The following is a 13,202-nucleotide window of genomic DNA, read 5'->3' as shown; positions in this document are numbered from 1 at the left end:
CCCAAACCAAGCAGATTCCCCAAGGGAGAGGGACTATGGGCATGCATCCTGGAGCCAAGTGCAGGATCCTGGGCATGTAGGGAAGACGCCCTGCTGTTTACTAACCCTCTGTCATTTCTCTTCCCATTTCTTTCCTCTAAATCTCAGTGATCCTGAGTCTATGATCCCAAGAAGGTGTTCTCAACGTTATCCCTTTTCCATTCCACTCCCTTCCAGCTCTAGTCTATGGAGGAAGAGAGGGGAAGGGGAAGGAAAAGGAAGAGAGGAGGAAGAAATAGACAAAGGGGAAGGCATAAAGAGGAGGGAAGAAAAGGAAGACCAAGCAGGCCCACTGTCTTCTCACTAGAGATGGAGAATTTGACTGGATCATTGATGCCTTTGTCTCCATCCACAGTCTTCAAGGTCAATACTGAGGTGCCCTGGAAGGAGAGGTCACCAGCCTAATCAGAAGGGAGATCCCAAGGAAGACCTAGACTACCCCATTCCAAGGTCCCCCCACCTACCCACTCCCAGCCCCTGCCTCACCACAACTGCATCTTCTCCTACTGAAGCTGTGTAAGGCTCCTGGAGAAACTCTGGGTCCAGATCTGGAAGGTCAATTACTGTGACTGTTAGGAAGACTACTTGGGAACACAGTGGTTTCTCCTCATCTTGGTCCTGCAGAGAATGGTGGCACAGGACTGTTTGTGAGACCTCCTTAATTCTACCCCCTCCACTTCCTCCTCTATCCCCAGCTTTCCAGCTAGAGCACTCTAATCAGGCTCCTTCTCAACAGGAAATCCTCTCTCGCCCCTAGGAAGTCCTCACTCCACCCCAAAAAAGTTTCCCTTCCCCCAGACCAGAGTCTGCTCTCACACAGGACTGCAGTTTCACTTGGTAGAACGTGCTTTTGTTGTTGTAGCTGAGAGGACCTTCAAGGATGATAGTTCCATTGGGCAGGATGGAGAAGAGATTCTGGTTTTCTGCAGTGTTGGGGAGGACCTGACACAGGGGTGAGAATAGAAATCAAACAAGAGAGCTGAGCCCAGTTACCATGGGGCAAGGGCAGGCCACTGCTCTGGGCCCTGAAGGAGAGTAGGCCTGGGCCCAGGTGAGTCAGCTCTGAGGCTGCTCAAGGATGCTGGCCTCGCTTTCCTTCTTTTGCCAGAAGCTCATTATCTCTAGTTCTGCTCCCACCCAACACACTGCCCTCCATCTCTCCCATCCAGGTCTTAGAAACCTCTGAAGTTGAACAGAGAGCCATAGTCAATTCTTCCTTCCTCCAACTGGCAGCCACTCTCATTGCTCCCACCCCATGAACTCAAACTATTAGGGGATCAATAGAAAATGTCGGAGGCCCATATGCCCTAGCTGGAACTGAGACAAGAACATAAGAGTCCTGATTAGAGTCATAACTAACCAGACAATCTAACTGAGTCTTGGACCTGGAGAACTAATGTCAGGGGAGATGGGGGGGTACCCCCAGCATTGATCCTTTCCCCAAATTTTACTTCAGCACCTCTTTTTGTCTGAACTGACCCAGCTTGTAACTGTCTCAGTCCAATTTCAGTGGGGCCTATCCCCACAATCATGGTGGGGTATGGGGCAAGGACACACTTGAAATTGGATTGCCCTCTGCCCGACCCCCATCCCCACCACACTTCAGTACAGAATTTGTCACACAAACACACACACACACACACACACACACACACACACACACACACACACGAATTCTTCCCATGGCTCTGGTCCTAGTACTCGGTTTAGTCTCTCTACTCTGAACCTAGGCTGGGAATAGGTAGGTTTGAGCACTACTTCAGGTTCTGCCAATGACTTGCCCTGTGGCCAGCCAGTCCCTTCCCATTCCTTTGCCTCATTTTCTTCATCTGTAGAATAAAGAAGTCCAAGGTCTCTAGGGTCCTTTCTAGGTCTAAACCCTCTGTCTTATATTCAAATCTAAACTCTAACCCTGAGCAAGTCACTTAATTAGATTAGCTACTCTCTAAGGTCCTTTCCACTCTGACAGTAGATGATTCTGTGATTTTTTTTGAGGGATCTTCCTCTCAGAGGATAAAGATAGAATTATGGCATGTGAGAGGTATCAGAGTCCTTAAAACAGAGAACTAGAATGTCAGACTGGGGATGGACCTTAAAGACCATTTAATCCAACTCCCTCATTATACAGATGGAGAAACTGAAGTTCAGAAGAGTCAGGTTGATTAGTCACTGGGAGTGAGCTGGTGCTAGAGCCCATTTCCCCTGAGCTGTTCTGTTTCACCCACCAGATACTCCTCCTTCTTTCCTGCCCACTCACAGCCCTGAAGCTGTCCAATGTAGGGGGAAGGAACATCTCCCAGTGCCTCTTCCCCTTCCACACCCCAGGGTTGGTTCCACCTAGTTGTGTGGGAAGACACTGCCCTCTTGTGGTCATACAAGGAGCAATCCAGCTTTTTGGTTCCTGGGACAGACCCAAGTCTCTGTTTCAGGTAGGGTTCGGAAGATTCCTGTTGTCACATGGATCCATAGCTCATGAATGACCCTCCCACCCTAGGTGATCTCAGAACACCTTTGCTCCCTGCCTGACTCACCTCAAGAATGGTGTAGTTCACCACGCCACCTAACCCCGTGTCCGGGTCTTCTGCTTTCACTGTGTAAACCTGGGAGCCCACAGGCAGGGTCTATAACACAGGGAAGAGAAGGATCACGAATTTTAGGGGCTGCACACACTACCTCCACTTCTGGATAATCTCAAACCCCCAGTCTGGGGACCTGAGCCACTTTCCTGGCATGGGGGAAGGAGTGGATGAGGACTCAGGTCTCCTCAGCTTCCCATACCTGGAAGACCTCCCTCTAGAGCATCCTGATGCTCAGTAACTGAATCCAGAAGTTTCTCCTTTCTTGCCTAAGGACTCCAGTTCTTAAATCTTCTATACAGGTCTCTAGGACTGGCATAAGCCCAGAAGGAAGTAGCGGGTCTTAGGGGCCAAACTCATGGAAGGAGGGGAGGGTTGAGAGAGAGATATTTCCTCATTACTGCTACCTGCTCCTCCATTCACCATAGGTTATTTCGAACCTCCTTCTCTCTCCCTCAAGCCTTCAAGCCTCTTTCATTTCTCCTTCTGACCCTCATCCCTTTACTCCTAGTAGATGATCTTATTTCTTATTTCACCAAAAGCAAATTTATTAGATTTAGATCTCCTCATTTTCTTCTCTGTCTACAAATATATATACGCTTGTTCTCTCCTCCTTCCTTCAAGTCTCCCTCTTCACTAAGATTAACCTCCCCTCCTGGTCCCCGATCCCATTCCCTCCCATTTCCTCCAGACCCTTAGTCTATCAGTCATTCTCTTCTTTCTACTGCTTCTTCAAGTTCTCCTCATGTAGCTCCTTCCCTTCAGCCCAAAAACATATTCCAGCCACCTTAATCTTAAAAAAAGAAAAAAGCCTTTCCTGTACCCTGCAACCTTCTTAAGCTACTGAACCATCTCCCTCCTCCTCATCATTGACAGTCTCTTCATGTACCCTGTCTCACATACTCTCCACCCACTGTCTTCAGCCCCTGCAACGTAGCTTCTACCCTTACCAGTTACCTGAAACTGCTCTCTACAATGTGACCAGGGACCTCCTAGTCATCATATCCAATCTTCTTGGTCCTCATCCTACTTTCCAAAGCATCTGACTCACAACCACCCCTTTCTGAATGTTCTCTCTTCCACTGTCTTTTATAATATTGCCCTCTCCTGGTTCTCCTCCCACCTCTCCAATGGCTCCACCTCTCTCTCTGAAACTAACACTTCCTCCTCTTATGTCCTTGGAACAGACCTTTCCAAAGGTCAGTGGTTAGGCCGGTTCTCTTCTTTCTCCATTCCTTGATAATCTCATGTTCACTTCTGTTTCGATAACTAACTACTCAATCTGTATTTCTAGCCCTGACATCTCTCTGCAGATCCATCCTCTATCTCCAACTGCCTGCCACATATCTGAGCCTTGATGTCACCCCTGGAGGTCAATATGTCCAACACTAACCTCATCATTTTCCCTTCAAAATCTGCCCCCTTTCCTGACTTCCCTATTGCTGTTTCCACCATCCTCCTCATCACTTGGGCAGGAAAAGTCTTTTCCTTTCCTTTATTCCTTACACGTAATCAGTCTCTGAGTTTTGCAGGCTCTGCCTCCACTGTATCTCTCTTCCATCCTATCTTCTCTTACAATCATTGACTCTTACTGGTAGAGTTGGAAAGAGCATCTGAGGACAATGAATCCAAACTTCATATTTTACAGATGGAAAAACTGCGGCCCACAAATGGAAAATGACTTGCCCAAGGTTATATTGAATGAGTGGCAGGGAGTAGAACCTAGGCCCAAGTTTTGACCTAATGCACTTGCCTTTACCCCATAATGCTCAATTCAGTCCTTCTCACCTGGACTACTGCAGTAGTCTTCTAACCGGTACTCCTGCTTGTAGACTTTCATTCAATGTGGAATTGAGAGCCCTAACTTGGAATCTAGACTCTGCCACTGACAAATTGTATAACTGCAGGGAGGTCACTTCATCTCTCTGACTCGTTTTTCCCATCAGGAAAATGGAAATAATGATACTTACCTATCTCTCATGAAGTACTTTGCAGATTTTAAATCACTGTAGAATTATCTTACATGTGATGCCCCAAGGAAGGGACAGAATGGAAAGTCCTGAATGGTAAGGATGATATTTTATTCTGTCTCAACACCACTAGCATCATTACTCTCACTAAGCCCACAAATTGCAAAGAGCCAGCGGGGAGCTCTGCTCTCCGTGGTACTGACTTCAGACCCCTGCCAACTCAGCCTGACCGGGGCCGTTTCTCCTTGGTCCTGACCCCTAGATTTATGCCCTCTCTGGTTCTGACCCTGCTCTTCTCTCCTTGGTTCTAATCCCGAATCTCAATTTCCTTGGTCCTGACATTTACACTACAAATATCCCACTGCCCTCCATCCAAGACTCTTGAGCTCGTAGCATATTCTACCTCATTGATACTAGTAGAATAGGGTGTATTCTGGAAGACCGGTTCATTGTCATTCCTGTCAAGCACAACAATTTGCAACTGCTTCTGCACCTTGATGAGGGAAGAGAAGGCTGGTATTAGACTGTGTGATCCCTAGAGGTAAAGACCGTGTCATTTTCAAATCTATAACCCCAGAATATGATACCTTCTACATAGTAGGTGCTTAGTAAATATTGGATGAATTGAACTTTTAATTTTCAGAGCTGCCTAACAACATCACAGAACTTTCTTAAGCTTCAGTACAGCTAGGCTCCCTATGCACAAGCCACAATTTCATAGGTCTAGCCAAGTGAGGAAGGGACATAGCTGAGCTCACTCCTGACCATGCTGGTTCTGGGAGTAAGAAGAGAAGCAGAAAATGCCAGCTGTTGTCAGAAAAAGCTTGGGATTTTAGGAGAAAGGTCAAGCTGGACAAATGGTCTGGCAATCCCTACAGTTTTGCTTTGACATTCTATGTGGATGTCAAATGACTTCCCATCCTGAGTCTCTTGTCAAGCATCTCATCTTCCCTCTTATCTCAGACTCAGGTGCTTGAATCTCAGTGAACCTCAGACACTCTGGCACCAAGCCAGCCTGGCTTTTGCTTTATTCTTGCTCACCTCCCAGCTGGGGATTCCCTTTTCCTTATCCTGAGGTTTGTCTCAGGTTATCTGAGATGATTACCTGTTGGCCACCCCAAGGGGAAAAATAGAACATCGTGGACCCAGGAGTTGCCTATATTCTAAACTAGTCCTCTGGAGCTCCTAACCCTAACCCTAACCTCTACCTCAATTTTCCAAGCCCTAGGCATTCCCCCAACATACCTCTGGATTTACACTATCCCACACAGAGATGGTGACAGCAAAAAGGAACATTGTCTGTGGAAAAGCAGGAAGAGAGGGGTGATGCAAAACTGACCCAATCATTGAGCCTGAACCACAGATCTCAGGGGGCTGAACTGCAAAGGGTCACCTATCCAGTGCCCACATTCCTGCCAATGCTACACCTCAGTTTCTTCCTCCAGCTTAAGCTCTTCAAGTTACCGAATGTGGCCCATTCCCTCCCAAATCTATCCATATTCTCCCAATCTGTTTCTTCTCCCAGAATCCCCCATTCTGTGCCTTCCGACCCAGATCTCCCAGTCAATGTCATCTCCCAGATCCCATGATCTACATCCTCTGCCCAGATCACCCTCTACTCAGATTTGCTGGACCCTATGCCCAAATTTGTCATCTCCCCACCTGCTATATTAACTTCCAGAGTGAGGATTATTCCTATCTTAGAATCATTGATTTAGAGATCATCTAGTCCAATGCCATCATCTTACAAGTAAGGAAACTGAGGTCCAGAGAGATTAAATAACTTACCCAGGGTCACACATCTAATAAGTACCTGAGGTATTTTTACTTTTTACTTCATCTCTGAGTCATTCTCTAACTGACAAATGATCAAAGTTTTCAGATGAAGAATCAATACTATCTATAGTCATATAAAAATGTTCTAAATGATTATTACTTAGAGAAATGGAAATTAAAACAACTCTGAGCTACCGCTTCACCTGGCTAATATGACAGAAAAGGAAAATGATAAATGTTGGAGAGGATATAGGAAAATTGGGACACTAATGCACTGTTGGTGGAGTTGTGAACTGATCCAACCATTCTGGAGGGCAATCTAGAACTATGCCCAAAGTGCTATAAAACTGTGAATAAACTTTGATCCAGCAATACCACTACTAGGTCTGTATCCCAAAAAGATCAAAGGAAAAGGAAAAGGACCTATATGTATAAAAATATGTATAGCTGTTCTTTTTGCGGTGGCTAAGGACTAGGAATTGAGGGGATGCCCATCTATTGGAGAATGGCTGAACAAGTTGCAGTATATGTTTGAAATGGAATACTATTGTGCTGTAAGAAATGATGAGCAGGATGCTTTCAGAAAAACCTGGGAAGACTTTCATGAACTGGGGCAAAGTGAAGTGAGTACAACCAGGAAAACAAATTACACAGTAACAGCAATATTGTACAATGGTCTTCTGTGAATGACTTAGCTATTCAGATCAATACAATGACTGAAGACAATTCCAAAGGACTTATGATGACAAACGCTATCCACTTCCAGGAAAAGAACTGATGGAGTCTAAATGCAGACTGAAGAATAATTTTCTCACTTTATTTTTCTGCTTTCTTTTTGGCAACATGGCAAATATAGAAATGTTTTGCATGATTTACATTATCATTGATATCATATTTCTTGTCTTCTCAATGGGTGGGGGAGAGGTAGGAGGGAGGGAAAAAATTCAGAACTTAAAATTTTAAAAAGAATGTTAAAAATAAACAAATAATATTTTTAAAAAGTGACTAAGGCTACATTTGAAGCTAGGTTTTCCTGACTCCAAAAACATGCTGCCTCTCATGGTATAGTGTCCTGCTCTGAGCCAATACAGTCCTTAGACCTTAATGTTTTGTGTGCTGTCTTTCCAAAGGATTCCCTCTACTCCTCCTTCCAGTTTCAGCCAATGATGACCTCCTTCCATCTTATTCCCAAGCTTTTACCTCATAGTCCAAAGGACTGTCCAAGATAGTCTCCCCTGTGTCCTTGTTGACATCAAAGAAATAAGAATAACGACCACTCATCTCATAGATCAGAGGGTCATTGTCTGGGTCTGTGGCTATAATCCAGAAAGCTGTAGTCCCTGGGGATGGAGAGAGAAGAGAGACCTGAGATCACACACACACACACACACACACACACACACACACACACAGAATTTCCCTCAGAGTTGATGCCTGGGCCTGAGTGGGAGGCAGGGCATGGCCCTAGAAGAGCTTCTGGGAGTACCTGGGTCTTGCAGACATAAATTTGAAGCTTATTAGGGTTGGAAAGAACCTTGGAGGTCAACGGATTCTAGAATGTTAGAGCTGAGAATAGGCACGTATGTAAGTGTATATTGGTTGATGGTTTGATACAATGTTAGAATAAATAACATAGGCTGGTAGAGTCAGAAGGGACCCTCGGACATAGAATGTCAGAGGTGGAAAGTGCTTTATATATCATCTAATGCCCTAGATTTGGGTGCAACCTCCTAATTTTACAGCTGAGGAAAATGAGGCCTAAAGAAGAGAAGCAACTTAGTCCAAGTGACCCAGTGAGTTTATAGCAGCATAGTGAAGTGTGCTTGAGCAGTAGAGGGGTATAGCCAATACTATGGACCATAACAAGAATAACGACAAATATTGATACAGCTATAATTGAACATGGGTCATCTGCTCTCAATTCTGGTTCTTTCCCCTGGCCCATCTTGACTCCTTTATGAGCACAGAGAGGACAAGGGCAGACACCAGCAGTAAAACTCTTCGTTAACTCAAGCCCCTAGCTATGCCCTTCCATGGGAGTCCACTCACAAGAAGGTTTCAGGGACAGTCACCTGGAGGGACATCTTTGGAAATGATCTTTAGAAATCCCCAAACTGAAAAACAACACAAAACCATGATCACCCAAGAAAGAGCTGGGGGGCCGGGTAGTCAGAGGACACAGCCTTAAGCCCAGGATCTTGGGCAAGCCCTTTTCTTCTCTAGGCCTCAATTTCCTGGTGTATAAAATGAGTTGAGCCAGATAATTTTCAAGGTCTTTTGAGACATACAAGTCTACTGTTTAGTGTCTAAGGAGTAGGGACGATTTGGAGTCATCAGCTCAAACACAAATGCACATGGGCCCACAGTTCTGTCCCTTCTCTTCTGGGATAATTTCAGTCCTTCCTTGTAGGCCTGCACCATGGGCCCAGCCGCCCACCTTGACACAACAGGTACTCACCCTCAGGCATGTCCTCAGGCAGACGAACTACAGTCATGTTATCACCGAATCTTGGAGCTGAGTTCCCATGCACTGCAAAGGCAATTCTGAGACCTGCGGCCTAAGACCTGAGACCTGCTTCCTGAGACCCAATCTCCAACCCCAAGCCCTGAGCCCTCCCTCAGAGCTCTAAGCCCAAGTCTCAGAATGCCCAAGTCTTAGACCCTTGTCCTGACCCTTATCCTGGTATCCTACCTGCCCCAAATTCTGGGCCCTGACCAGCCCAAGCCCCAACCCCTCATCCTTATCCCCAGCCTCCACAAATCCCAAACTTCAGTCCTAATCATAACCCTGACCTCTCATCAGCCTTGCTCCCTGAATCTCAGCTTCCTCTGACTCATGCCTCTTAAATCCCATCTCCCAACCCTAATCCTAATCCTGACTGGACTCCCATCTTCCCCTAACCCACAACTCCCCAAGCGCCAGCTCCCAGCCATGACCCTCCCAGCCCTAGCTCTGACCCACTCCCTTCCTGTGGGTACAGACATCACCTTCTCCTATAAGCTCCACAGTCTGGGCATAGGACTGGACCTACAGTCACTATTTGAAGGTGGAGGCTCTAGAATGAAGTCCAAGACATAAAGGTGGACTCCAGAGACCAGGCTCATGTCAGTGCCCCTCCAAGAAGGATGTAGAGGCTTGGGCACTAGTTTTCCAGACCTCTCAGCTAAATTTTCCCAGTCGAGCCACTGACTCTCAGGGGCTCCACTGGACCACATAGGGAAAACCAGGGGGAGAACAATGTCTTTAGACATCACTATGCCACCAGCCACAAAGGATGAGGGAGAAGAGGGGGCAGGAGGGAAATTCCTACCAGAGACCAAGAGACAGGGCAGAAGGACCAGCAGTCTCCAGGCCATCCTGTTCTGGGGCTACCTGTAGAAAACAAAAGGCATCTATAAAGTCACCCAGATAGAATTTCTTCTTCTGATCCCAACTTGACCACTGAGAACAAAATGTCCTAGGCTTGGTAGGCTCACTCCATCCCTCAAAGACACATTCATTCAACTTTGACCACATCCCAGAAGCCTCGTTACCCCCAGGAGGGAGGAGATCTGTACCCAGCTGAAATAACACTGTATCTTTGCTGCATCTTTTCCATGACACTGTTAAATAAAACTTCTTTTGTTAAATGAGTTCTACTACAAAGTCCAGAGGAAATCCTTTCTCATCTCTTGAATTCAATTAAACATCAATTTAGCACACCCTGGAAATAGGGTGGAGCAAAGATGACAGAATGAGACCAGCATTCCTGTCAAGTGCTCTCAACACATTCCTCTATAACTACTTTGAAAATGCACTTAACTAAATTCTCAGCAGAAAAAAAAAATGACAAAAAGTCACAGTAAGACATTTTCCCAGTCTGGGGCAGCTTAGAAACACAGAAAGAGAGGTCTACAGGGTGAGGGCAGGGTAGGAGTGCAGCTCAGCAGAAGCAGCACTGGCTATAGGTTTTGGAAGTGGCAGCAGCAATGGGGGAACACCTGGAGCTTCCTGGGATGCTGGGGGAATGAATACCTAGCCAGAAAGAGATTCCAGAGGACCCTGTGCTAGCACTGGGTGTAGGATCAGGCATCATTTGGCAGCCCTGTTGCCTATTACCCAGTTCTAGGTCACAGTTATAGGATAGAGAAGAGCGGTTGCCTATTTGAAGAAGTAGAGGCCCTATCTTGGTAAGGACCAGAATGTAGACCAGGAGGGCAGTGATAAGACCTCTCCTTGGATCATATCATTATGAAAGCACCAAAAACTCACAGGTCCCTAGATGTAGCTGTGAAAACAGCAGAAGGACATAAAAGACCAGGCCAGTCATCCTCACCACCAGCACCACCACCACCACCACCACCACCAAAGTTGAACAGAGTCTATAACATAAAGTCCAAAACCAAAAAATAGTTTGGAAAAATAGACACCCACCCCCCAAAAAAAGAACTTGGACATGAAAAGCTAATATGGTGATAAGGAAGCTCAAGACATAAACTCAAAAGAAAACAATGACTTGAAAACACCTACCATCAAAACCTCAAAGAAAAATGTAGATTGGACGCAAACCCAACAAGGATTCCTAGAAGAGCTAAAGAAATATTTTTAAAAGAAGAGGGGGGGGAAGGATTTTAAAAATCAAATAAGAATGGTAGAAGAAAAATTGGGAAAAGAAATGAGAGCTACACAAGAAAATTATGAAAAGAAAATTAACAGCTTGGAAAAATAAGCACAAAAATATTGAAAAAAATAACTCCTTAAAAATTAGAATCAGTCAAGTGGAAGCTAATGACTCCATGAAACATCAAGAAACAATATTTTGAATCATAATGTAATAAAATTACATGCATTAAATGATCTTTGAAGCATAGATTAAAAATTAAGTACAAACTAAGTAACCTAATTATAAAGAATGAGTGGGTCAGAGAACAAATCACAGAAAAAATAATTTCAGTAAAGATAATGACAATAATAAGACAATATACCAAAATTTGTGAGATTCAGCCAAAGCAGTAGTTAGGGGGAAATTTATATCTCTAAATGCTTATACTAACAAAAGAGAGAAAGAATAGATCAATTAATTGAGCATACAATTAATTAAGCAAAAACAACAAATTAAAAATCCTCAATTAAATTTCTATTAAATAGAAATCCCAAAAATCAAGGGAGAAATTACTAAAATGAAAAGTTTTTTAAAATTGAACAAATAAATAAAACAAAGAGCTGGTTTTGTGAGAAAAAATAAAATAGATTAAACCATTAGTTAATTTTATTTCTTACAAAGGAAAGAAGAAAACAAAAGTACCAGTTTCAAAAATGAAAAGGCTGAATGTACCACCAATGAAGACAAAAATAAGCCAATTATTAGGAACTGTTTTGACCAACTATAGTCTAATAAAACTGACAATCAAATTGAAACAGATGAATAATTATAAAATATAAATTGCCCAGGTTAACAGAACAGGAAATAGAACATATAAATAACCCTATCTTAGAAAAAATAAATTAAACAAGCCAAAAATGAGCTCTCTTTTTTTTAAAGGATAAGATGGATTTACCAGAGAATTCTACCAAACATTTAAAGATCAATTTGTTCCAATACTATATAAGCTGTTTGAAAAAATAGGTAAAGAGGAAGTCCTACCAAATTCCTTCTATAACACAAATATGGTTTCAACACTCAAACAAGGGAGAGCAAAAACAGAATAAAATTTAAGATCAATTTCCTTAATGAATATTGATGCAAAAATTTCAAATAAAATGTTAGCAAAGAGATTACAATAACGTATCACAAAGACTTTACACTATGGCCAGGTTGGATTAATACCAGAAATACTGACCAGGTTCAACATGTGGAAAACTTTAAGCAAAATTGACTATAACAATAACAAAAACCCAAGAAAAATCATGTGATTATATTAATATGTGCATAAAAAGCTTTTTGACAAAATTCAACACCCATTCCTATTAAAAACACCAGAAAACATAAGAAATTATAGAACTTTTTAAAAAATCCTAAATAATATATATCTTAAGACCAAGAGCAAGCAGATCTATGAATAGGGGAAGAATTCATTAACAAACAAAAGACAGAGAGGTTCATGGAAGTCTTAGAAAAAAAAGTTGCACAGACAAAACCAATGAAGTCAAAATTAAAAGAAAATTATAGAACTGGGGGGAGAGAAGGGTTTACAAGGTTTCACTGATAAAAGCCTCATTTCTCAAATATATCAGAACTGAGACAAATTTATAAAAAAAAAAGAGCCAATCTCCAATTCATAAATGCTTAAAGGATATGAATAGGCAGCTTTGAAAGGAAGAAATCAAAGCTACCAATAGTCATATGAAAAAATTCTCTAAATCACTAATAACTAGAGAAACACAAATTACAACAGCTCCGAGGTACCAACTTACACTCATCAGATTGGCTAAGATGGCAGAAAAGGAAAATGGAAAGTGCTAGAGAGTGAAAAAATAGGTACACTAATGCATTGTTGGTGGAGTCGTGAACTAATCCAACCATTCCGGAGAACAATTTGGAACTGACCAAAGGGCTATAAAATTGCATAAACTTTGATCTAGCAATACCACTACTAGGTATATACCCTAAGGATATCAAAGGAAAAGGACCTCTATGTACAAAAATATGTATAGCAGCTCTTTTAGTGGTGGCAAAGAACTGGAAACTGAAAGGGTATCCATCAACTGGGGAATGGTTGAACAAGTTATGGTATGTGATTGTGATGGAATACTATTGTGCTATAAAAAATGATGAAGGAAATGGTTTTAGAAAAACTTGTGAAGACTTACGTGAACTGATGCAAAGTGAAATGAGCAGAACCAGGAGAATAACCTTCACAG

General features: G+C 43.2%; 1 protein-coding gene across 1 annotated transcript in view; it reads right to left on the bottom strand.

The window, feature by feature from the left end:
• Nucleotides 1-13,202, bottom strand: part of CDHR2 (cadherin related family member 2) — a 64,192-nt gene that overhangs the window by 25,952 nt on the left and 25,038 nt on the right. The window contains exons 2-10 of the mRNA XM_036751318.1: nucleotides 9,673-9,734; nucleotides 8,820-8,891; nucleotides 7,562-7,701; nucleotides 5,831-5,884; nucleotides 4,989-5,078; nucleotides 2,571-2,660; nucleotides 856-981; nucleotides 526-657; nucleotides 344-419 (exon numbers count right to left, since the gene is read on the bottom strand). Coding sequence (XP_036607213.1) covers nucleotides 344-419; nucleotides 526-657; nucleotides 856-981; nucleotides 2,571-2,660; nucleotides 4,989-5,078; nucleotides 5,831-5,884; nucleotides 7,562-7,701; nucleotides 8,820-8,891; nucleotides 9,673-9,718 — 826 coding nt within the window. The 5' untranslated portion in view covers nucleotides 9,719-9,734. The remainder of the gene's footprint in view (nucleotides 1-343; nucleotides 420-525; nucleotides 658-855; nucleotides 982-2,570; nucleotides 2,661-4,988; nucleotides 5,079-5,830; nucleotides 5,885-7,561; nucleotides 7,702-8,819; nucleotides 8,892-9,672; nucleotides 9,735-13,202) is intronic.

This window comes from Trichosurus vulpecula, chromosome 3 (genome assembly GCF_011100635.1).
Source record: "Trichosurus vulpecula isolate mTriVul1 chromosome 3, mTriVul1.pri, whole genome shotgun sequence".
Classification (NCBI taxonomy): domain Eukaryota; kingdom Metazoa; phylum Chordata; class Mammalia; order Diprotodontia; family Phalangeridae; genus Trichosurus; species Trichosurus vulpecula.
Note: the sequence above shows the minus strand (reverse complement) of the source record. Positions and strands in the feature narration are given on the sequence as shown.